Raw genomic sequence first — 24,782 nt, forward strand, 5'->3', positions numbered from 1 at the left:
AACCGCCCTTAGTGGGTGGGTGCAGAAAATCAAACACACAGATCACACAAACACACACGCCCCAGGCATATTTTCACGAATTGGTGGTGTAATTACTCCAATTCCCAACTGTTTCTAAATAAGCTCACTGTCCTCATGTTAATCCACGTGGTGGCAAAAGAACACATTAGAGATGGTTCTGTGTTTCTGTGTGGTTTTTTTGTTTGTTTGCTTCTAAGTTTTCAATTCTCTGCAGCCCAAACGCCCCGAAAATTTTGGGATGGTTGTATTTGGAATCCAAAGCATTCCTTTCAAACCAAGCTGTGTCATCATCCATCATATAACTTGCTTCATATCCCTCTCCTTCTTCCTCCTCTTCTTCTTCTTCTTCCTCTTCCTCCTCCTCTTCTTCTTCCTCTCTTCTTCTTCTTACAGATGCCAGTTGACCAGTGAATGTGAAACCGACTTCATCTTGTGGACGCCAAGGACAAGCACTGAAATTAAGTTCCTTGGCTTGTGAAACCTACACATGTGGCCTGCCCCTTTCTCTGGTCTCTCCATGGCATGTGAGCAAGGGGGTGGGTTTCAGGGTACCTCTGAAAAAGTCCCGAACTGTTGAGGACCATGGGTAGACCCTAGATAAGCAGTCAAGCTTAGTGTGTGAATTATCGGGAACTCAAACCCCAGCCAAGGAAATGCTTTAAGAGTGCGAGGCAATGACGTCCTGGTGGTGATGAACGAAGTGGGAAACGTACTCGAGGAAAGCTAGGCTCCAGGTTCTCTCTCCATTTTGGAAAGTACAGTGACACAGCTAAGCGTGAGGGATTCAGAGTTGGGGAATTCCACGGAGAGCAAAAGTATGTGTGGAATGTGAAAAGGTGTGAAAACGAGAGAGCACTGGACCCCAAGCATTCTGGGAAAGGATGACGAGGGCGGCAGCTTCAAAGGGACCTGGGAGCCTCCCAACAGGCCTTCCATTCCAACGCCCACTTGCCTCACGGGATTCCTTCCAGGTTCTCAATGTGCAAGGAAGGGTTCCCCACCATCTGCGGCTATTTACATAAATAGGGGCGGGGCATCCTCACCCATTATAAATCCTGAGCTTCTCAGCACTGAGCAGTTGGCCAGCAGCTTCCGTGCCATCCGTGTGGGTCTCCCACCATGGATTCGTCCAGCTCGTCCGGCACATACAGCAGCTCCACAGGTACGTTGCCCTCAGCATCTGGGCTCTGGGGTTGGGTCCTCCAAATACACTCATGCACCTCCCCACCCCAAGGGTTGATCACCACGAAGGTTGAAGTTTCCCAATGACCACCAATTGGCACGGACAGATATGCTGGGACATGTTTCTGGAATCAGTTGGGCCAAAGGATGCACCTTGGTTTGGGCAATTCACGTACATATTTCTGGTTTGATGGTTCGTTTCTTTTCCTTCTTGAAATCGACATGGAAGTAGGTAGGCCTGTTGCCTGACAATGGCTTCTCTACCAAAAATCCCAGCCTGTGGTTGCAGTGAACGGAACACGAGTGTTTGAAAACGTTCCCAACTAAACTGACACTTTTTTCCAGTTGACCATGTTTGGGATTTTGTGTTGGTTTCCCATGTTCTATTCTTGCTGTTGTTACAGATTTGCTCTCTTTGGTTTCGTGTTCCATTTGAACTGGTTAACTTCCATGGTGTCCATGGAAAGGATCCACATCCAGTATGTATTAAGAATACAAGAAAAAGAGAGTTTTTCTTTGAGCACACCTGAAAGCTAGAGCCTGGGAAACAGAGATTCCAGGAGCACTCGAACTGTCTCTCATTGGACTCCAAGGTAGCCAGTGCAGGAGCCTCTGGAAAGGCAAAATCCGCAGTGTGACACGTTCGTTCCTTGAGTGCTTTCCAAAGATTTTCCTTGGAGCTGGCAGGAAGGAAGGGCTCTTTTAAAGGAAGTCCCCGTTGGGGGTCCGTAACCCTTGCCTTGCCTTGTCTCCTTCCAGCGCGAGACCTGGAGACGACCCTACGTCACCAGCTGCCAGCTGCTAGAGCGGGTGGCCCTTGCAGAAGGGTTGGTGTTGTCCTAGACTTGGAGAGAGTTCAGGAAACTCAAATCTCAAGGATGTGCAGGACGTGCCTGAAACCACATCCACCCTGGCCATCACGCCCGGCTCCCGCCTTAGAAGGCAGGAAACCAACACGCATCTATTCCCTTGCCACCAGAAAGACGCAACCTCAAATAGGACAGGGATGGCGGCAGCCCTTCAAGGCTGCCCAACTGAAAGAATAGCACACACACACGGCGAGTCAGCAAGACCTTGGTGCCTGGAAAGGGAAACTCATCTTCCGAAGTATACTCGGCTGTTGTGGGTGTGTGGGTGGGCGGGCGCCATCAGACGGGGCCCCACGTTGCTCCTTATCTCAAAAGAGTTTGTCTTCTTAACAATCTCCTAGTGCGTTCTGTGTTGGGGGTTGGCTTGTGTATTTGACTGGCTTCGTTTGGCTTTCGTCTCGTTTCCTTTCAAATAGTGAAAGCGGATGTGCCCTGTGCGTATGACAGGCCAGAAGCCGGGCTCCTCTCGTTAGCTTAGAGTTCAAGGTAAATCTGGTAGAAGCCATCAAGACTTTCTGAGGCCTCCACAGGTGGACAATCCTTCCACCCATTTTGGTCACGTTAGCCTGTTTTTCTAGGGCTTTCCCCTTCTGCTTGCATGGCGCCCTGTGGATCCTTGGCGATTGTTGGGGGATCCCCATAGCCTTGACCCTCAGCTTAGCTTGAGCCCACAGGGTCCCACTCAGCGTGGCTTTCAGGGTGTGCCCACGGTTGTTCCAAATGCAGAGTCTTCCCCTGGCTTACAGATTTTTCACGTGGCACAAGGACCAGCGCTGTGCCGGTACCATTGGTTTGCACCTCCATGGATTCGCCCCTGACACATTCCCCCTTTTCTCTCCCACAGGCCGACTCTCAAGACCATCGCGAAGGAGGAGGCTGGTTCTGAGGCTGAGTCAGAAGGACACCCTGCAAGCACTCTTTCAACAGAACCCCTACCCCGGGATAACGACCAGAGAACGGCTGGCACGAGAACTGGGCATTCCAGAAAGCAGAATTCAGGTACGTCCGAGTCTCTCGATCCATTCTCCCTCTCGGGGTCCATGTCCAGACGCAAGTCACCCTATGCCAGCTGGAGTCCTTGCCCTTGGGGCTTCCTCTTCTGGGTGCTCCAGACAGCAGGGACTCGAATCTTGGCAAGGACGGTGGCTCCCTTTCGAATGCGTGGCCAGACTGAGCTGTGTGGCGAGAGGTCCATTCAAATGGGTGGTCAAGAATAAAGGGCGAGGGGCCAAGGAAGTAGGAGGGCCTGGTGGTGCCAGGGAGGTGTTCCCTTGATGGCTGGCCTCCGAGGAACTAGCCGTGCTGAAGACTTCCCTCTCTGGGCAGGCTGGAGAGGAGTCACCAAAGGTAGGAACACCTCGCCTGCGACCTTACAAAGCGTCGCCAAAGACTGATTGGCTTTCCTTACGAACACGTTTTCTCAGGGTGTCACATTTTCCACACACCACCGTCAGAAACGTCTAAAAACATGCACACACACACGCACACAAGCACAGGTCCACACTGCGGTTCGGCCTCGGGGAATGAGGTAGCATGCACACGGCTTCACTGTTGAAGACAAGGGCACATATTCTGAAGATGGGGAGCGGGTACATAAGAGTCTCCTGACCTAAGAGTGATGGAGGCATGTAGTCCCTGAGAAGTGACTGTCAATGAGTAGTTCCCAGGCAGCATGGGAAGTGTGGTTTTCATGGGGGCACTTGCTAATGGATATGATTGCGTGTTATGAGACAGTACTGCCTGTGGGGACATAAGAGAGACAGGGAACCATGAATCGGGCATGGACCGTGCCAAAGGGGAGGCAAAGAGAGCAAATGAGGGAAAGGAGATTGAGCCTGGGAGCCTGGGACAGAGACAGAGTGAGGGCAAGGCAGGCAGGCAGGCAGGTGCGCCGGCGGGCGGGTGGCAACAGAGACAGACGTCAACAGGTAGATGCGGAGAATCGTAGATGGGGACCAAAAGACCCACAGAGAAACTGCTAGTTTTGATGAGGAGGGGTGGGGCGGGTGAGAGGGAGAGAGAGAGGTAGCTATCCATCCCATTCTGACTGTGGGAAAGCAAGCATTGTCTCCTCCTGTGTCACAAGTCATTACTCTGCACACCAGTAAGGTGACGCGAAGAGGAAGGATTATTTTCATGGACACAGATTGTGTATTCTGGAATCTGGTGCACTTCTTCAGAGGTGAAAGCGGGAGTCTACATTCTACCTGCCAGTGAGAGTTCAGTCCCTTTGACTCGTAAATATTTCCACTGGGGGCAGATGGGCCATACTGGGTCTCCATTAGTCGGCTTGTTCTGGCTGGCTGGCTGGCTGGCTGGCGCGTTTGTGCGTTTGTTTTATGGTGCATCCTGCAATCGGTCTTGGAAGTACGTGCATAAGCATTGAATGACAAGGCTTGCTTTCTTTGTACCCAGGTTTGGTTTCAAAACCAACGAAGAAGACGCCTAAAGCAGAGCCGATTGCCGTCGGAGAATGCCTTCAAAGGGGGGCAGTCGCAGCCGCTGCGGCCGCCACCACCTCAGGCTTTGACTCGAGGTAAGTACCCAGCAATCCAAAGGCATTTCCCCAGAGCATCCCCTTGAGACACAATCATCTCTGAACGTGGATGACCGTGGGAGGCCAGGAACGCTTCAGAGAGGAAACCATGATATCTTGGCTTCTTGCCCCATTCCTGTTCCACACAGGAGCATCATGCCCCTGTTGGAGGGTGGGGAGATGCATGGCCAGGAAGGCTTGGAATCTTCGGGTCCGGAACCTGCCCGGATGTGCAGATATCCCTTCTTCCATCACATGGGGCATTTTCACATAGCACTGAATAAGATGTATCGATGTATCGATCTTGATCTATGACATACCACTTCCTACATACCACACACTGCATCTGCTGTGAATGTGCTGCAATTGGCCTGAATGTCCTCTCTTCTCTGTGTGTTCTTCTTCAGAAAGCTTGGGAAGAGAGGCCAGGCGAAAGAGGACTTTCATCTCTCCTTCTCAAACAAGGGTCCTTGTGCAAGCCTTTGAGAGGGATCGATTTCCATCTATTGCTGCCAGGGAAGAATTGGCTCACCAGACAGGAATTCCTGAACCTCGAATCCAGGTAAGTTCTCCACCAGTGGGTGGGACTTGGCTTCTCCCACGAGGAAGGAGTGTTAAACCTTGTGACGGGTTGCTGCTGGATATAGGTAGGCTTGGCGAGGGGGGATTGGGAGGAGGTTCCCTTCGTCCTACGAATACACTAAGGGAGCTGATCTGAAGGCATCCCTTTCCGGAAGAGGAGAGGGCAATGGAAGTCCTGGGCAGCCAGGGAGGGGCCTGAGGTTGTAGCCGGTCAATGACGGCTCTCCTCAAAGCCAGGGGTGGGGAGGGGTGGGGTGGGTCCTGTGTTGCCCTGACGTCCTCCCGCATTTTCAAGAGCCAAGGCGAAAGCTCTAGGTAAAATGGCCCTTAGATGAGGCCCACCAGTACTTGCCATGGACCTGACAGATTGGAGGGCAGGGCAGGGCAGGGCAGGGCGGGCCGTGGCGGGGCCGGCCAGGGATGGGGCGGCGGCAAGTAGATCTGGACTGTTGCGCTGCTAATGTTCCTGTCTCCCCATATGGTTCCCTAGATATGGTTCCAGAACCGAAGAGCTCGGCACCCAAAGCAGAGCGCTAGTGGGCCTGTGAATGCCCTGGCCGAAGGACTAGATGCCACGTCAGCCGTGACTGCCCTGTCGGACCAAAGCCCCCCGCCCACTGTCCATAGCAGCTCTCATCGTTATCCTCCCTCTCATGCACCCGAGAGCACGCAATCCTTTGCTGCGGCCACTCCTGTTTTCTCCCCCACCTTTCTTCTGCCAGGGGCTGCCCCTGGGTGCTGTGTGGGCCACCCGTTGATGTTCATCGTGGTCCAGCCCAGCCTGGCAGCACTTCAGGGATGCCAGAACCCGCAGCCTCTTCCGGCCACAGTTCCGTGGGGCGAAGGGACACATGCTGTCATCGCCAGTGGGCAGCCTGCCCAGGGGGCCATCGTGCCGCCTGCACCGCCAGAGACACACTTTTGGCCGCAGCAGCCAACCTCAAGTGAAGAGACATCTCCCCAGCTGGAGCAACAGCCCCAGCACTCAGCCCTTCCAGGCTCTTCAAGCCTCCTGGATGAACTCTTGTCAGACGCGGACATTCTGGACAAGGCAGGCCCTTTTCCGAATGCGGACGCAGAGGAAGAGGAACTTGCGGCAACCCTGGAAGCCCCCCTCAGCGAGGAAGAATTCCAGGCCTTGCTCGACATGCTGCCAGGCTCCCCAGTGCCACAGGCTTAGGGGGAGGTAGGAAGACCTTCCCCCGAGCCCCGTTCAAGCCTCCTTTCCCGGGAGGCAGAGCCACGGGCGAGAGAAAGGAGAAGGAACAAGCAACGCTCATGATACTGTCTGGCAGGGCGACCAAGGCAAGAAGACTGTCGACGGCAACTGCGTTGTGTCTACGAGCAATGCCATGCTCCACACGGACTGTCAGGAAGCATGGGCACCAGGAGGGCCACCACCTCTGAAGCCTCAAGGAATTCTAGCCTTTCAGTGACAACGAGGAGGACCCAAGGCTGAACTGGATTTCCCCGTTGTATGTGACATTCCATTGATCCAATCAATAAATCTTGGCACTCAGTTCAAGTTCTTGGTTGTGCTTTGGTCGCTTTGTATTCTCCCGCGTTTCCTCGGGGAGGTGAAATCCCTCCCTTGGCCTGGGACAGCACGGGAAGGTGGTCCAGACGCCCCTGTCTAGTCCCGTAGCTTGTAGCCACAAACACACCCTAGTGGAAGCACGAAAACAGTCTCTCAGTGACAACCTTCACTTGGTTTCTGGGTGCATGGTGTGGAAGGGTTCCTCAGGGTATCGCCCTCTGCGCACAAGGACAGAACTATGCAAACACTTTCATTGCCAGAGTTCATAGTAACAACTGTGCCCGGTTTATTATGCAGGCAAATAATCTCTCTCCGTCCCTCTCTCTCTCTCATTGTCTGTCTACGGCCACACACCACACGCGCACACCTCTCAAAAGATAAGCCGTGTTACAACTAAAGCGATGCACAAAGGAACTGAAAAACCAAATGCCTGTGGCATCTTAACGTCGTGGCAGGTGATCCCTCCCACTGCTTCTTTCAAAAATATTTTCGAATACATGTGCCTCGTACACTCTGTGTTGAGTGATTCTCGATTGGCTCAATCCGTGCTCCCCATGTCCAGCATGGGTGTGTCAGTGGCACGAAGTAGGAAAATAATCTGAGAGTTGCCACTTGAATGTGTATACGCCGATGTATCTGACTCTCTAGCTACTACTGCATCCGGGTCTCTAGCTCTATAGTGTGTATACCTCTGCAGACACATCTAGTCCTCAGCTCCCTCCCAGTCACTCCTCTGTCTTAGGCTCCCCTTTCTCCAGAGCTCTAGAGCAATATACAGCCCTCTCTCTCTGTCTCTCTGTCTCTCTCTCTCTCTTCCTCTCTCTCTCTCTCTCCTTCTTTTCCTTGGGCAGAAAGGAAACGTCAGTTTCAAGGGCCACACAGGTGGCATAGGGCTTCTGGGAAAAGAATCTGGCCACGGTAGCGTCAGGACAAGTATGACTGGTGATGCGGTAAGAGACAACTTATGGAAAAGATGGTGCTTTCAACAGGGCGGGAGGAACACTGGGTCACAGTGTGCCGGGAAACACTGAGATACTTGTGGGTGGCAGGACTTGCACAGACGCTAGCTAGAGCTAGGAACAGTGGCTTTACCATCTTGGGGTTTCAATGCTGGTTGCTCCAGCGAAATCTCGGAGCCCAGGGACCGGCAGCGGAACGTCCACAGGGAGGCCACTGGTGGACTGTGCATAAACACACCTGCGGGCTCTCAGGATGTCCTGGCTGCCATGCTGATCAAAGCTTCTACTCTCCCAAGCAAGCTTACCCCACCTGGATTGTCCAGGAGGGAGCCGGTCCAAGTCTGGAAGCCAGTGCCTTCTGGGAGGAGCCAGCAAATCCCATGTTTCTGTGATTATCTCAGCCAAAATTTCCACCTTCTCGGGAAAAACCACCCTGATCCAACAAGACGGTCACGCCCCCCCCCCCCCGATGTCTGGCACTTGAGGACAAGGGACCAGGAACTGCACCTCCTCAGGACATCCTCCTGGGCCTCCTGGGACTTGCAGACTCCTACTAGCCCCGGTGACATCCGTCCACGGGTACCACCTGACAACCGCCCTTAGTGGGTGGGTGCAGAAAATCAAACACACAGATCACACAAACACACACGCCCCAGGCATATTTTCACGAATTGGTGGTGTAATTACTCCAATTCCCAACTGTTTCTAAATAAGCTCACTGTCCTCATGTTAATCCACGTGGTGGCAAAAGAACACATTAGAGATGGTTCTGTGTTTCTGTGTGGTTTTTTTGTTTGTTTGCTTCTAAGTTTTCAATTCTCTGCAGCCCAAACGCCCCGAAAATTTTGGGATGGTTGTATTTGGAATCCAAAGCATTCCTTTCAAACCAAGCTGTGTCATCATCCATCATATAACTTGCTTCATATCCCTCTCCTTCTTCCTCCTCTTCTTCTTCTTCCTCCTCTTCCTCCTCCTCTTCTTCTTCCTCTCTTCTTCTTCTTCCAGATGCCAGTTGACCAGTGAATGTGAAACCGACTTCATCTTGTGGACGCCAAGGACAAGCACTGAAATTAAGTTCCTTGGCTTGTGAAACCTACACATGTGGCCTGCCCCTTTCTCTGGTCTCTCCATGGCATGTGAGCAAGGGGGTGGGTTTCAGGGTACCTCTGAAAAAGTCCCGAACTGTTGAGGACCATGGGTAGACCCTAGATAAGCAGTCAAGCTTAGTGTGTGAATTATCGGGAACTCAAACCCCAGCCAAGGAAATGCTTTAAGAGTGCGAGGCAATGACGTCCTGGTGGTGATGAACGAAGTGGGAAACGTACTCGAGGAAAGCTAGGCTCCAGGTTCTCTCTCCATTTTGGAAAGTACAGTGACACAGCTAAGCGTGAGGGATTCAGAGTTGGGGAATTCCACGGAGAGCAAAAGTATGTGTGGAATGTGAAAAGGTGTGAAAACGAGAGAGCACTGGACCCCAAGCATTCTGGGAAAGGATGACGAGGGCGGCAGCTTCAAAGGGACCTGGGAGCCTCCCAACAGGCCTTCCATTCCAACGCCCACTTGCCTCACGGGATTCCTTCCAGGTTCTCAATGTGCAAGGAAGGGTTCCCCACCATCTGCGGCTATTTACATAAATAGGGGCGGGGCATCCTCACCCATTATAAATCCTGAGCTTCTCAGCACTGAGCAGTTGGCCAGCAGCTTCCGTGCCATCCGTGTGGGTCTCCCACCATGGATTCGTCCAGCTCGTCCGGCACATACAGCAGCTCCACAGGTACGTTGCCCTCAGCATCTGGGCTCTGGGGTTGGGTCCTCCAAATACACTCATGCACCTCCCCACCCCAAGGGTTGATCACCACGAAGGTTGAAGTTTCCCAATGACCACCAATTGGCACGGACAGATATGCTGGGACATGTTTCTGGAATCAGTTGGGCCAAAGGATGCACCTTGGTTTGGGCAATTCACGTACATATTTCTGGTTTGATGGTTCGTTTCTTTTCCTTCTTGAAATCGACATGGAAGTAGGTAGGCCTGTTGCCTGACAATGGCTTCTCTACCAAAAATCCCAGCCTGTGGTTGCAGTGAACGGAACACGAGTGTTTGAAAACGTTCCCAACTAAACTGACACTTTTTTCCAGTTGACCATGTTTGGGATTTTGTGTTGGTTTCCCATGTTCTATTCTTGCTGTTGTTACGGATTTGCTCTCTTTGGTTTCGTGTTCCATTTGAACTGGTTAACTTCCATGGTGTCCATGGAAAGGATCCACATCCAGTATGTATTAAGAATACAAGAAAAAGAGAGTTTTTCTTTGAGCACACCTGAAAGCTAGAGCCTGGGAAACAGAGATTCCAGGAGCACTCGAACTGTCTCTCATTGGACTCCAAGGTAGCCAGTGCAGGAGCCTCTGGAAAGGCAAAATCCGCAGTGTGACACGTTCGTTCCTTGAGTGCTTTCCAAAGATTTTCCTTGGAGCTGGCAGGAAGGAAGGGCTCTTTTAAAGGAAGTCCCCGTTGGGGGTCCGTAACCCTTGCCTTGCCTTGTCTCCTTCCAGCGCGAGACCTGGAGACGACCCTACGTCACCAGCTGCCAGCTGCTAGAGCGGGTGGCCCTTGCAGAAGGGTTGGTGTTGTCCTAGAGTTGGAGAGAGTTCAGGAAACTCAAATCTCAAGGATGTGCAGGACGTGCCTGAAACCACATCCACCCTGGCCATCACGCCCGGCTCCCGCCTTAGAAGGCAGGAAACCAACACGCATCTATTCCCTTGCCACCAGAAAGACGCAACCTCAAATAGGACAGGGATGGCGGCAGCCCTTCAAGGCTGCCCAACTGAAAGAATAGCACACACACACGGCGAGTCAGCAAGACCTTGGTGCCTGGAAAGGGAAACTCATCTTCCGAAGTATACTCGGCTGTTGTGGGTGTGTGGGTGGGCGGGCGCCATCAGACGGGGCCCCACGTTGCTCCTTATCTCAAAAGAGTTTGTCTTCTTAACAATCTCCTAGTGCGTTCTGTGTTGGGGGTGGGCTTGTGTATTTGACTGGCTTCGTTTGGCTTTCGTCTCGTTTCCTTTCAAATAGTGAAAGCGGATGTGCCCTGTGCGTATGACAGGCCAGAAGCCGGGCTCCTTCCGTTAGCATAGAGTTCAAGGTAAATCTGGTAGAAGCCATCAAGACTTTCTGAGGCCTCCACAGGTGGACAATCCTTCCACCCATTTTGGTCACGTTAGCCTGTTTTTCTAGGGCTTTCCCCTTCTGCTTGCATGGCGCCCTGTGGATCCTTGGCGATTGTTGGGGGATCCCCATAGCCTTGACCCTCAGCTTAGCTTGAGCCCACAGGGTCCCACTCAGCGTGGCTTTCAGGGTGTGCCCACGGTTTTTCCAAATGCAGAGTCTTCCCCTGGCTTACAGATTTTTCACGTGGCACAAGGACCAGCGCTGTGCCGGTACCATTGGTTTGCACCTCCATGGATTCGCCCCTGACACATTCCCCCTTTTCTCTCCCACAGGCCGACTCTCAAGACCATCGCGAAGGAGGAGGCTGGTTCTGAGGCTGAGTCAGAAGGACACCCTGCAAGCACTCTTTCAACAGAACCCCTACCCCGGGATAACGACCAGAGAACGGCTGGCACGAGAACTGGGCATTCCAGAAAGCAGAATTCAGGTACGTCCGAGTCTCTCGATCCATTCTCCCTCTCGGGGTCCATGTCCAGACGCAAGTCGCCCTACGCCAGCTGGAGTCCTTGCCCTTGGGGCTTCCTCTTCTGGGTGCTCCAGACAGCAGGGACTCGAATCTTGGCAAGGACGGTGGCTCCCTTTCGAAAGCGTGGCCAGACTGAGCTGTGTGGCGAGAGGTCCATTCAAATGGGTGGTCAAGAATAAAGGGCGAGGGGCCAAGGAAGCAGGAGGGCCTGGTGGTGCCAGGGAGGTGTTCCCTTGATGGCTGGCCTCCGAGGAACTAGCCGTGCTGAAGACTTCCCTCTCTGGGCAGGCTGGAGAGGAGTCACCAAAGGTAGGAACACCTCGCCTGCGACCTTACAAAGCGTCGCCAAAGACTGATTGGCTTTCCCTACGAACACGTTTTCTCAGGGTGTCACATTTTCCACACACCACCGTCAGAAACGTCTAAAAACATGCACACACACACGCACACAAGCACAGGTCCACACTGCGGTTCGGCCTCGGGGAATGAGGTAGCATGCACACGGCTTCACTGTTGAAGACAAGGACACATATTCTGAAGATGGGGAGCGGGTACATAAGAGTCTCCTGACCTAAGAGTGATGGAGGCATGTAGTCCCTGAGAAGTGACTGTCAATGAGTAGTTCCCAGGCAGCATGGGAAGTGTGGTTTTCATGGGGGCACTTGCTAATGGATATGATTGCGTGTTATGAGACAGTACTGCCTGTGAGGACATAAGAGAGACAGGGAACCATGAATCGGGCATGGACCGTGCCAAAGGGGAGGCAAAGAGAGCAAATGAGGGAAAGGAGATTGAGCCTGGGAGCCTGGGACAGAGACAGAGTGAGGGCAAGGCAGGCAGGCAGGCAGGTGCGCCGGCGGGCGGGTGGCAACAGAGACAGACGTCAACAGGTAGATGCGGAGAATCGTAGATGGGGACCAAAAGACCCACAGAGAAACTGCTAGTTTTGATGAGGAGGGGTGGGGCGGGTGAGAGGGAGAGAGAGAGGTAGCTATCCATCCCATTCTGACTGTGGGAAAGCAAGCATTGTCTCCTCCTGTGTCACAAGTCATTACTCTGCACACCAGTAAGGTGACGCGAAGAGGAAGGATTATTTTCACGGACACAGATTGTGTATTCTGGAATCTGGTGCACTTCTTCAGAGGTGAAAGCGGGAGTCTACATTCTACCTGCCAGTGAGAGTTCAGTCCCTTTGACTCGTAAATATTTCCACTGGGGGCAGATGGGCCATACTGGGTCTCCATTAGTCGGCTTGTTCTGGCTGGCTGGCTGGCTGGCTGGCGCGTTTGTGCGTTTGTTTTATGGTGCATCCTGCAATCGGTCTTGGAAGTACGTGCATAAGCATTGAATGACAAGGCTTTCTTTCTTTGTACCCAGGTTTGGTTTCAAAACCAACGAAGAAGACGCCTAAAGCAGAGCCGATTGCTGTCGGAGAATGCCTTCAAAGGGGGGCAGTCGCAGCCGCTGCGGCCGCCACCACCTCAGGCTTTGACTCGAGGTAAGTACCCAGCAATCCAAAGGCATTTCCCCAGAGCATCCCCTTGAGACACAATCATCTCTGAACGTGGATGACCGTGGGAGGCCAGGAACGCTTCAGAGAGGAAACCATGATATCTTGGCTTCTTGCCCCATTCCTGTTCCACACAGGAGCATCATGCCCCTGTTGGAGGGTGGGGAGATGCATGGCCAGGAAGGCTTGGAATCTTCGGGTCCGGAACCTGCCCGGATGTGCAGAAATCCCTTCTTCCATCACATGGGGCATTTTCACATAGCACTGAATAAGATGTATCGATGTATCGATCTTGATCTATGACATACCACTTCCTACATACCACACACTGCATCTGCTGTGAATGTGCTGCAATTGGCCTGAATGTCCTCTCTTCTCTGTGTGTTCTTCTTCAGAAAGCTTGGGAAGAGAGGCCAGGCGAAAGAGGACTTTCATCTCTCCTTCTCAAACAAGGGTCCTTGTGCAAGCCTTTGAGAGGGATCGATTTCCATCTATTGCTGCCAGGGAAGAATTGGCTCACCAGACAGGAATTCCTGAACCTCGAATCCAGGTAAGTTCTCCACCAGTGGGTGGGACTTGGCTTCTCCCACGAGGAAGGAGTGTTAAACCTTGTGACGGGTTGCTGCTGGATATAGGTAGGCTTGGCGAGGGGGGATTGGGAGGAGGTTCCCTTCGTCCTACGAATACACTAAGGGAGCTGATCTGAAGGCATCCCTTTCCGGAAGAGGAGAGGGCAATGGAAGTCCTGGGCAGCCAGGGAGGGGCCTGAGGTTGTAGCCGGTCAATGACGGCTCTCCTCAAAGCCAGGGGTGGGGAGGGGTGGGGTGGGTCCTGTGTTGCCCTGACGTCCTCCCGCATTTTCAAGAGCCAAGGCGAAAGCTCTAGGTAAAATGGCCCTTAGATGAGGCCCACCAGTACTTGCCATGGACCTGACAGATTGGAGGGCAGGGCAGGGCAGGGCAGGGCGGGCCGTGGCGGGGCCGGCCAGGGATGGGGCGGCGGCAAGTAGATCTGGACTGTTGCGCTGCTAATGTTCCTGTCTCCCCATATGGTTCCCTAGATATGGTTCCAGAACCGAAGAGCTCGGCACCCAAAGCAGAGCGCTAGTGGGCCTGTGAATGCCCTGGCCGAAGGACCAGATGCCACGTCAGCCGTGACTGCCCTGTCGGACCAAAGCCCCCCGCCCACTGTCCATAGCAGCTCTCATCGTTATCCTCCCTCTCATGCACCCGAGAGCACGCAATCCTTTGCTGCGGCCACTCCTGTTTTCTCCCCCACCTTTCTTCTGCCAGGGGCTGCCCCTGGGTGCTGTGTGGGCCACCCGTTGATGTTCATCGTGGTCCAGCCCAGCCTGGCAGCACTTCAGGGATGCCAGAACCCGCAGCCTCTTCCGGCCACAGTTCCGTGGGGCGAAGGGACACATGCTGTCATCGCCAGTGGGCAGCCTGCCCAGGGGGCCATCGTGCCGCCTGCACCGCCAGAGACACACTTTTGGCCGCAGCAGCCAACCTCAAGTGAAGAGACATCTCCCCAGCTGGAGCAACAGCCCCAGCACTCAGCCCTTCCAGGCTCTTCAAGCCTCCTGGACGAACTCTTGTCAGACGCGGACATTCTGGACAAGGCAGGCCCTTTTCCGAATGCGGACGCAGAGGAAGAGGAACTTGCGGCAACCCTGGAAGCCCCCCTCAGCGAGGAAGAATTCCAGGCCTTGCTCGACATGCTGCCAGGCTCCCCAGTGCCACAGGCTTAGGGGGAGGTAGGAAGACCTTCCCCCGAGCCCCGTTCAAGCCTCCTTTCCCGGGAGGCAGAGCCACGGGCGAGAGAAAGGAGAAGGAACAAGCAACGCTCATGATACTGTCTGGCAGGGCGACCAAGGCAAGAAGACTGTCGACGGCAACTGCGTTGTGTCTACGAGCAATGCCATGCTCCACACGGACTGTCAGGAAGCATGGGCACCAGGAGGGCCACCACCTCTGAAGCCTCAAGGAATTCTAGCCTTTCAGTGACAACGAGGAGGACCCAAGGCTGAACTGGATTTCCCCGTTGTATGTGACATTCCATTGATCCAATCAATAAATCTTGGCACTCAGTTCAAGTTCTTGGTTGTGCTTTGGTCGCTTTGTATTCTCCCGCGTTTCCTCGGGGAGGTGAAATCCCTCCCTTGGCCTGGGACAGCACGGGAAGGTGGTCCAGACGCCCCTGTCTAGTCCCGTAGCTTGTAGCCACAAACACACCCTAGTGGAAGCACGTAAACAGTCTCTCAGTGACAACCTTCACTTGGTTTCTGGGTGCATGGTGTGGAAGGGTTCCTCAGGGTATCGCCCTCTGCGCACAAGGACAGAACTATGCAAACACTTTCATTGCCAGAGTTCTTAGTAACAACTGTGCCCGGTTTATTATGCAGGCAAATAATCTCTCTCCGTCCCTCTCTCTCTCTCATTGTCTGTCTACGGCCACACACCACACGCGCACACCTCTCAAAAGATAAGCCGTGTTACAACTAAAGCGATGCACAAAGGAACTGAAAAACCAAATGCCTGTGGCATCTTAACGTCGTGGCAGGTGATCCCTCCCACTGCTTCTTTCAAAAATATTTTCGAATACATGTGCCTCGTACACTCTGTGTTGAGTGATTCTCGATTGGCTCAATCCGTGCTCCCCATGTCCAGCATGGGTGTGTCAGCGGCACGAAGTAGGAAAATAATCTGAGAGTTGCCACTTGAATGTGTATACGCCGATGTATCTGACTCTCTAGCTACTACTGCATCCGGGTCTCTAGCTCTATAGTGTGTATACCTCTGCAGACACATCTAGTCCTCAGCTCCCTCCCAGTCACTCCTCTGTCTTAGGCTCCCCTTTCTCCAGAGCTCTAGAGCAATATACAGCCCTCTCTCTCTGTCTCTCTGTCTCTCTCTCTCTCTTCCTCTCTCTCTCTCTCTCCTTCTTTTCCTTGGGCAGAAAGGAAACGTCAGTTTCAAGGGCCACACAGGTGGCATAGGGCTTCTGGGAAAAGAATCTGGCCACGGTAGCGTCAGGACAAGTATGACTGGTGATGCGGTAAGAGACAACTTATGGAAAAGATGGTGCTTTCAACAGGGCGGGAGGAACACTGGGTCACAGTGTGCCGGGAAACACTGAGATCCTTGTGGGTGGCAGGACTTGCACAGACGCTAGCTAGAGCTAGGAACTGTGGCTTTACCATCTTGGGGTTTCAATGCTGGTTGCTCCAGCGAAATCTCGGAGCCCAGGGACCGGCAGCGGAACGTCCACAGGGAGGCCACTGGTGGACTGCGCATAAACACACCTGCGGGCTCTCAGGATGTCCTGGCTGCCATGCTGATCAAAGCTTCTACTCTCCCAAGCAAGCTTACCCCACCTGGATTGTCCAGGAGGGAGCCGGTCCAAGTCTGGAAGCCAGTGCCTTCTGGGAGGAGCCAGCAAATCCCATGTTTCTGTGATTATCTCAGCCAAAACTTCCACCTTCTCGGGAAAAACCACCCTGATCCAACAAGACGGTCACGCCCCCCCCCCCCCCCGATGTCTGGCACTTGAGGACAATGGACCAGGAACTGCACCTCCTCAGGACATCCTCTTGGGCCTCCTGGGACTTGCACACTCCTACTAGCCCCGGTGACATCCGTCCACGGGTACCACCTGACAACCGCCCTTAGTGGGTGGGTGCAGAAAATCAAACACACAGATCACACAAACACACACGCCCCAGGCATATTTTCACGAATTGGTGGTGTAATTACTCCAATTCCCAACTGTTTCTAAATAAGCTCACTGTCCTCATGTTAATCCACGTGGTGGCAAAAGAACACATTAGAGATGGTTCTGTGTTTCTGTGTGGTTTTTTTGTTTGTTTGCTTCTAAGTTTTCAATTCTCTGCAGCCCAAACGCCCCGAAAATTTTGGGATGGTTGTATTTGGAATCCAAAGCATTCCTTTCAAACCAAGCTGTGTCATCATCCATCATATAACTTGCTTCATATCCCTCTCCTTCTTCCTCCTCTTCTTCTTCTTCCTCCTCTTCCTCCTCCTCTTCTTCTTCCTCTCTTCTTCTTCTTCCAGATGCCAGTTGACCAGTGAATGTGAAACCGACTTCATCTTGTGGACGCCAAGGACAAGCACTGAAATTAAGTTCCTTGGCTTGTGAAACCTACACATGTGGCCTGCCCCTTTCTCTGGTCTCTCCATGGCATGTGAGCAAGGGGGTGGGTTTCAGGGTACCTCTGAAAAAGTCCCGAACTGTTGAGGACCATGGGTAGACCCTAGATAAGCAGTCAAGCTTAGTGTGTGAATTATCGGGAACTCAAACCCCAGCCAAGGAAATGCTTTAAGAGTGCGAGGCAATGACGTCCTGGTGGTGATGAACGAAGTGGGAAACGTACTCGAGGAAAGCTAGGCTCCAGGTTCTCTCTCCATTTTGGAAAGTACAGTGACACAGCTAAGCGTGAGGGATTCAGAGTTGGGGAATTCCACGGAGAGCAAAAGTATGTGTGGAATGTGAAAAGGTGTGAAAACGAGAGAGCACTGGACCCCAAGCATTCTGGGAAAGGATGACGAGGGCGGCAGCTTCAAAGGGACCTGGGAGCCTCCCAACAGGCCTTCCATTCCAACGCCCACTTGCCTCACGGGATTCCTTCCAGGTTCTCAATGTGCAAGGAAGGGTTCCCCACCATCTGCGGCTATTTACATAAATAGGGGCGGGGCATCCTCACCCATTATAAATCCTGAGCTTCTCAGCACTGAGCAGTTGGCCAGCAGCTTCCGTGCCATCCGTGTGGGTCTCCCACCATGGATTCGTCCAGCTCGTCCGGCACATACAGCAGCTCCACAGGTACGTTGCCCTCAGCATCTGGGCTCTGGGGTTGGGTCCTCCAAATACACTCATGCACCTCCCCACCCCAAGGGTTGATCACCACGAAGGTTGAAGTTTCCCAATGACCACCAATTGGCACGGACAGATATGCTGGGACATGTTTCTGGAATCAGTTGGGCCAAAGGATGCACCTTGGTTTGGGCAATTCACGTACATATTTCTGGTTTGATGGTTCGTTTCTTTTCCTTGTTGAAATCGACATGGAAGTAGGTAGGCCTGTTGCCTGACAATGGCTTCTCTACCAAAAATCCCAGCCTGTGGTTGCAGTGAACGGAACACGAGTGTTTGAAAACGTTCCCAACTAAACTGACACTTTTTTCCAGTTGACCATGTTTGGGATTTTGTGTTGGTTTCCCATGTTCTATTCTTGCTGTTGTTACGGATTTGCTCTCTTTGGTTTCGTGTTCCATTTGAACTGGTTAACTTCCATGGTGTCCATGGAAAGGATCCACATCCAGTATGTATTAAGAATACAAGAAAAAGAGAGTTTTTCTTTGAGCACACCTGAAAGCTAGAGCCTGGGAAACAGAGATTCCAGGAGCACTCGAACTGTCTCTCATTGGACTCCAAGGTAGCCAGTGCAGGAGCCTCTGGAAAGGCAAAATCCGCAGTGTGACACGTTCGTTCCTTGAGTGCTTTCCAAAGATTTTCCTTGGAGCTGGCAGGAAGGAAGGGCTCTTTTAAAGGAAGTCCCCGTTGGGGGTCCGTAACCCTTGCCTTGCCTTGTCTCCTTCCAGCGCGAGACCTGGAGACGACCCTACGTCACCAGCTGCCAGCTGCTAGAGCGGGTGGCCCTTGCAGAAGGGTTGGTGTTGTCCTAGACTTGGAGAGAGTTCAGGAAACTCAAATCTCAAGGATGTGCAGGACGTGCCTGAAACCACATCCACCCTGGCCATCACGCCCGGCTCCCGCCTTAGAAGGCAGGAAACCAACACGCATCTATTCCCTTGCCACCAGAAAGACGCAACCTCAAATAGGACAGGGATGGCGGCAGCCCTTCAAGGCTGCCCAACTGAAAGAATAGCACACACACACGGCGAGTCAGCAAGACCTTGGTGCCTGGAAAGGGAAACTCATCTTCCGAAGTATACTCGGCTGTTGTGGGTGTGTGGGTGGGCGGGCGCCATCAGACGGGGCCCCACGTTGCTCCTTATCTCAAAAATGTGGGTCTTCTTAACAATCTCTTAGTGCGTTCTGTGTTGGGGGTTGGATTGTGTGTTTGTTTGGCTTCGTTTGGCTTTCGTCTCGTTTCCTTTCAAATAGTGAAAGCGGATGTGCCCTGTGCGTATGACAGGCCAGAAGCCGGGCTCCTCTCGTTAGCTTAGAGTTCAAGGTAAATCTGGTAGGAGCCATCAAGACTTTCTGAGGCCTCCACAGGTGGAAAATCCTTCAACCGATTTAGGTCACGTTAGCCTGTTTTCCTAGGGATTTCCCCTTCTGCTTGCATGGCGCCCTGTGGATCCTTGGCAATTGGTGGGGGGATCCCCATAGCCTTGACCCTCAGCTTAGCTTGAGCCCACAGGGTTCCACTCAGCGTTGCTTTCAGGGTGTGCCCACGGTTATTCCAAATGCAGAGTCTTCCCCTGGCTTACAGATTTTTCACGTGGCACAAGGGCCAGCGCTGTGCCGGTACCATTGGTGTGCACCTCCATGGATTCGCCCCTGACACATTCCCCCTTTTCTCTCCCACAGGCCGACTCTCAAGACCATCACGAAGGAGGAGGCTGGTTCTGAGGCTGAGTCAGAAGGACACCCTGCAAGCACTCTTTCAACAGAACCCCTACCCCGGGATAACGACCAGAGAACGGCTGGCACGAGAACTGGGCATTCCAGAAAGCAGAATTCAGGTACGTCCGAGTCTCTCGATCCATTCTCCCTCTCGGGGTCCATGTCCAGACGCAAGTCGCCCTACGCCAGCTGGAGTCCTTGCCCTTGGGGCTTCCTCTTCTGGGTGCTCCAGACAGCAGGGACTCGAATCTTGGCAAGGACGGTGGCTCCCTTTCGAAAGCGTGGCCAGACTGAGCTGTGTGGCGAGAGGTCCATTCAAATGGGTGGTCAAGAATAAAGGGCGAGGGGCCAAGGAAGCAGGAGGGCCTGGTGGTGCCAGGGAGGTGTTCCCTTGATGGCTGGCCTCCGAGGAACTAGCCGTGCTGAAGACTTCCCTCTCTGGGCAGGCTGGAGAGGAGTCACCAAAGGTAGGAACACCTCGCCTGCGACCTTACAAAGCGTCGCCAAAGACTGATTGGCTTTCCCTACGAACACGTTTTCTCAGGGTGTCACATTTTCCACACACCACCGTCAGAAACGTCTAAAAACATGCACACACACACGCACACAAGCACAGGTCCACACTGCGGTTCGGCCTCGGGGAATGAGGTAGCATGCACACGGCTTCACTGTTGAAGACAAGGACACATATTCTGAAGATGGGGAGCGGGTACATAAGAGTCTCCTGACCTAAGAGTGATGGAGGCATGTAGTCCCTGAGAAGTGACTGTCAATGAGTAGTTCCCAGGCAGCATGGGAAGTGTGGTTTTCATGGGGGCACTTGCTAATGGATATGATTGCGTGTTATGAGACAGTACTGCCTGTGGGGACATAAGAGAGACAGGGAACCATGAATCGGGCATGGACCGTGCCAAAGGGGAGGCAAAGAGAGCAAATGAGGGAAAGGAGATTGAGCCTGAGAGCCTGGGACAGAGACAGAGTGAGGGCAAGGCAGGCAGGCAGGCAGGCAGGTGCGCCGGCGGGCGGGTGGCAACAGAGACAGACGTCAACAGGTAGATGCGGAGAATCGTAGATGGGGACCAAAAGACCCACAGAGAAACTGCTAGTTTTGATGAGGAGGGGTGGGGCGGGTGAGAGGGAGAGAGAGAGGTAGCTATCCATCCCATTCTGACTGTGGGAAAGCAAGCATTGTCTCCTCCTGTGTCACAAGTCATTACTCTGCACACCAGTAAGGTGACGCGAAGAGGAAGGATTATTTTCACGGACACGGATTGTGTATTCTGGAATCTGGTGCACTTCTTCAGAGGTGAAAGCGGGAGTCTACATTCTACCTGCCAGTGAGAGTTCAGTCCCTTTGACTCGTAAATATTTCCACTGGGGGCAGATGGGCCATACTGGGTCTCCATTAGTCGGCTTGTTCTGGCTGGCTGGCTGGCTGGCTGGCGCGTTTGTGCGTTTGTTTTATGGTGCATCCTGCAATCGGTCTTGGAAGTACGTGCATAAGCATTGAATGACAAGGCTTTCTTTCTTTGTACCCAGGTTTGGTTTCAAAACCAACGAAGAAGACGCCTAAAGCAGAGCCGATTGCCGTCGGAGAATGCCTTCAAAGGGGGGCAGTCGCAGCCGCTGCGGCCGCCACCACCTCAGGCTTTGACTCGAGGTAAGTACCCAGCAATCCAAAGGCATTTCCCCAGAGCATCCCCTTGAGACACAATCATCTCTGAACGTGGATGACCGTGGGAGGCCAGGAACGCTTCAGAGAGGAAACCATGATATCTTGGCTTCTTGCCCCATTCCTGTTCCACACAGGAGCATCATGCCCCTGTTGGAGGGTGGGGAGATGCATGGCCAGGAAGGCTTGGAATCTTCGGGTCCGGAACCTGCCCGGATGTGCAGAAATCCCTTCTTCCATCACATGGGGCATTTTCACATAGCACTGAATAAGATGTATCGATGTATCGATCTTGATCTATGACATACCACTTCCTACATACCACACACTGCATCTGCTGTGAATGTGCTGCAATTGGCCTGAATGTCCTCTCTTCTCTGTGTGTTCTTCTTCAGAAAGCTTGGGAAGAGAGGCCAGGCGAAAGAGGACTTTCATCTCTCCTTCTCAAACAAGGGTCCTTGTGCAAGCCTTTGAGAGGGATCGATTTCCATCTATTGCTGCCAGGGAAGAATTGGCTCACCAGACAGGAATTCCTGAACCTCGAATCCAGGTAAGTTCTCCACCAGTGGGTGGGACTTGGCTTCTCCCACGAGGAAGGAGTGTTAAACCTTGTGACGGGTTGCTGCTGGATATAGGTAGGCTTGGCGAGGGGGGATTGGGAGGAGGTTCCCTTCGTCCTACGAATACACTAAGGGAGCTGATCTGAAGGCATCCCTTTCCGGAAGAGGAGAGGGCAATGGAAGTCCTGGGCAGCCAGGGAGGGGCCTGAGGTTGTAGCCGGTCAATGACGGCTCTCCTCAAAGCCAGGGGTGGGGAGGGGTGGGGTGGGTCCTGTGTTGCCCTGACGTCCTCCCGCATTTTCAAGAGCCAAGGCGAAAGCTCTAGGTAAAATGGCCCTTAGATGAGGCCCACCAGTACTTGCCATGGACCTGACAGATTGGAGGGCAGGGCAGGGCAGGGCAGGGCGGGCCGTGGCGGGGCCGGCCAGGGATGGGGCGGCGGCAAGTAGATCTGGACTGTTGCGCTGCTAATGTTCCTGTCTCCCCATATGGTTCCCTAGATATGGTTCCAGAACCGAAGAGCTCGGCACCCAAAGCAGAGCGCTAGTGGGCCTGTGAATGCCCTGGCCGAAGGACCAGATGCCACGTCAGCCGTGACTGCCCTGTCGGACCAAAGCCCCCCGCCCACTGTCCATAGCAGCTCTCATCGTTATCCTCCCTCTCATGCACCCGAGAGCACGCAATCCTTTGCTGCGGCCACTCCTGTTTTCTCCCCCACCTTTCTTCTGCCAGGGGCTGCCCCTGGGTGCTGTGTGGGCCACCCGTTGATGTTCATCGTGGTCCAGCCCAGCCTGGCAGCACTTCAGGGATGCCAGAACCCGCAGCCTCTTCCGGCCACAGTTCCGTGGGGCGAAGGGACACATGCTGTCATCGCCAGTGGGCAGCCTGCCCAGGGGGCCATCGTGCCGCCTGCACCGCCAGAGACACACTTTTGGCCGCAGCAGCCAACCTCAAGTGAAGAGACATCTCCCCAGCTGGAGCAACAGCCCCTGCACTCAGCCCTTCCAGGCTCTTCAAGCCTCCTGGACGAACTCTTGTCAGACGCGGACATTCTGGACAAGGCAGGCCCTTTTCCGAATGCGGACGCAGAGGAAGAGGAACTTGCGGCAACCCTGGAAGCCCCCCTCAGCGAGGAAGAATTCCAGGCCTTGCTCGACATGCTGCCAGGCTCCCCAGTGCCACAGGCTTAGGGAGAGGTAGGAAGACCTTCCCCCGAGCCCCGTTCAAGCCTCCTTTCCCGGGAGGCAGAGCCACGGGCGAGAGAAAGGAGAAGGAACAAGCAACGCTCATGATACTGTCTGGCAGGGCGACCAAGGCAAGAAGACTGTCGACGGCAACTGCGTTGTGTCTACGAGCAATGCAATGCTCCACACGGACTGTCAGGAAGCATGGGCACCAGGAGGGCCACCACCTCTGAAGCCTCAAGGAATTCTAGCCTTTCAGTGACAACGAGGAGGACCCAAGGCTGAACTGGATTTCCCCGTTGTATGTGACATTCCATTGATCCAATCAATAAATCTTGGCACTCAGTTCAAGTTCTTGGTTGTGCTTTGGTCGCTTTGTATTCTCCCGCGTTTCCTCGGGGAGGTGAAATCCCTCCCTTGGCCTGGGACAGCACGGGAAGGTGGTCCAGACGCCCCTGTCTAGTCCCGTAGCTTGTAGCCACAAACACACCCTAGTGGAAGCACGAAAACAGTCTCTCAGTGACAACCTTCACTTGGTTTCTGGGTGCATGGTGTGGAAGGGTTCCTCAGGGTATCGCCCTCTGCGCACAAGGACAGAACTATGCAAACACTTTCATTGCCAGAGTTCTTAGTAACAACTGTGCCCGGTTTATTATGCAGGCAAATAATCTCTCTCCGTCCCTTTCTCTCTCTCATTGTCTGTCTACGGCCACACACCACACGCGCACACCTCTCAAAAGATAAGCCGTGTTACAACTAAAGCGATGCACAAAGGAACTGAAAAACCAAATGCCTGTGGCATCTTAACGTCGTGGCAGGTGATCCCTCCCACTGCTTCTTTCAAAAATATTTTCGAATACATGTGCCTCGTACACTCTGTGTTGAGTGATTCTCGATTGGCTCAATCCGTGCTCCCCATGTCCAGCATGGGTGTGTCAGCGGCACGAAGTAGGAAAATAATCTGAGAGTTGCCACTTGAATGTGTATACGCCGATGTATCTGACTCTCTAGCTACTACTGCATCCGGGTCTCTAGCTCTATAGTGTGTATACCTCTGCAGACACATCTAGTCCTCAGCTCCCTCCCAGTCACTCCTCTGTCTTAGGCTCCCCTTTCTCCAGAGCTCTAGAGCAATATACAGCCCTCTCTCTCTGTCTCTCTGTCTCTCTCTCTCTCTCTTCCTCTCTCTCTCTCTCTCCTTCTTTTCCTTGGGCAGAAAGGAAACGTCAGTTTCAAGGGCCACACAGGTGGCATAGGGCTTCTGGGAAAAGAATCTGGCCACGGTAGCGTCAGGACAAGTATGACTGGTGATGCGGTAAGAGACAACTTATGGAAAAGATGGTGCTTTCAACAGGGCGGGAGGAACACTGGGTCACAGTGTGCCGGGAAACACTGAGATCCTTGTGGGTGGCAGGACTTGCACAGACGCTAGCTAGAGCTAGGAACTGTGGCTTTACCATCTTGGGGTTTCAATGCTGGTTGCTCCAGCGAAATCTCGGAGCCCAGGGACCGGCAGCGGAACGTCCACAGGGAGGCCACTGGTGGACTGCGCATAAACACACCTGCGGGCTCTCAGGATGTCCTGGCTGCCATGCTGATCAAAGCTTCTACTCTCCCAAGCAAGCTTACCCCACCTGGATTGTCCAGGAGGGAGCCGGTCCAAGTCTGGAAGCCAGTGCCTTCTGGGAGGAGCCAGCAAATCCCATGTTTCTGTGATTATCTCAGCCAAAACTTCCACCTTCTCGGGAAAAACCACCCTGATCCAACAAGACGGTCACGCCCCCCCCCCCGATGTCTGGCACTTGAGGACAATGGACCAGGAACTGCACCTCCTCAGGACATCCTCTTGGGCCTCCT

The 24,782-nt window shown here is 53.4% G+C and overlaps 3 protein-coding genes across 3 annotated transcripts; all 3 read left to right on the forward strand.

The window, feature by feature from the left end:
* The first annotated feature begins 1,140 nt into the window (after window positions 1-1,140).
* LOC137766678 (double homeobox protein 4-like protein 4) lies at window positions 1,141-6,370 on the forward strand. Its single transcript, XM_068547276.1, has 4 exons — window positions 1,141-1,183; window positions 2,917-3,071; window positions 4,488-4,608; window positions 5,913-6,370. Exons 1-4 carry the CDS (start codon window positions 1,141-1,143, stop codon window positions 6,368-6,370), a joined length of 777 nt encoding a protein of 258 aa, XP_068403377.1.
* A 3,047-nt stretch (window positions 6,371-9,417) lies between these two features.
* On the forward strand, window positions 9,418-14,647 carry LOC137766679 (double homeobox protein 4-like protein 4). Its single transcript, XM_068547277.1, has 4 exons — window positions 9,418-9,460; window positions 11,194-11,348; window positions 12,765-12,885; window positions 14,190-14,647. Exons 1-4 carry the CDS (start codon window positions 9,418-9,420, stop codon window positions 14,645-14,647), a joined length of 777 nt encoding a protein of 258 aa, XP_068403378.1.
* A 3,049-nt stretch (window positions 14,648-17,696) lies between these two features.
* LOC137766680 (double homeobox protein 4-like protein 4) lies at window positions 17,697-22,931 on the forward strand. The gene is made up of 4 exons (XM_068547278.1): window positions 17,697-17,739; window positions 19,474-19,628; window positions 21,049-21,169; window positions 22,474-22,931. Exons 1-4 carry the CDS (start codon window positions 17,697-17,699, stop codon window positions 22,929-22,931), a joined length of 777 nt encoding a protein of 258 aa, XP_068403379.1.
* Window positions 22,932-24,782: the final 1,851 nt, after the last annotated feature.

Source organism: Eschrichtius robustus, chromosome 6 (genome assembly GCF_028021215.1).
Source record: "Eschrichtius robustus isolate mEscRob2 chromosome 6, mEscRob2.pri, whole genome shotgun sequence".
In the NCBI taxonomy this organism is placed as follows: domain Eukaryota; kingdom Metazoa; phylum Chordata; class Mammalia; order Artiodactyla; family Eschrichtiidae; genus Eschrichtius; species Eschrichtius robustus.

Excerpts from the sequence above, each read along its gene's own strand:
- LOC137766678 (XM_068547276.1), top strand. The coding sequence starts at position 1,141 with ATGGATTCGTCCAGCTCGTCCGGCACATACAGCAGCTCCACAG. Across the intron at positions 1,184-2,916 it reads CACATACAGCAGCTCCACAG|GCCGACTCTCAAGACCATCG; the intron begins GTACGTTGCCCT and ends TCTCTCCCACAG. Across the intron at positions 3,072-4,487 it reads TTCCAGAAAGCAGAATTCAG|GTTTGGTTTCAAAACCAACG; the intron begins GTACGTCCGAGT and ends CTTTGTACCCAG.
- LOC137766679 (XM_068547277.1), top strand. The coding sequence starts at position 9,418 with ATGGATTCGTCCAGCTCGTCCGGCACATACAGCAGCTCCACAG. Across the intron at positions 11,349-12,764 it reads TTCCAGAAAGCAGAATTCAG|GTTTGGTTTCAAAACCAACG; the intron begins GTACGTCCGAGT and ends CTTTGTACCCAG. Across the intron at positions 12,886-14,189 it reads ACCTCAGGCTTTGACTCGAG|GGGCTGCCCCTGGGTGCTGT; the intron begins GTAAGTACCCAG and ends TTCTTCTGCCAG.
- LOC137766680 (XM_068547278.1), top strand. The coding sequence starts at position 17,697 with ATGGATTCGTCCAGCTCGTCCGGCACATACAGCAGCTCCACAG. Across the intron at positions 17,740-19,473 it reads CACATACAGCAGCTCCACAG|GCCGACTCTCAAGACCATCA; the intron begins GTACGTTGCCCT and ends TCTCTCCCACAG. Across the intron at positions 21,170-22,473 it reads ACCTCAGGCTTTGACTCGAG|GGGCTGCCCCTGGGTGCTGT; the intron begins GTAAGTACCCAG and ends TTCTTCTGCCAG.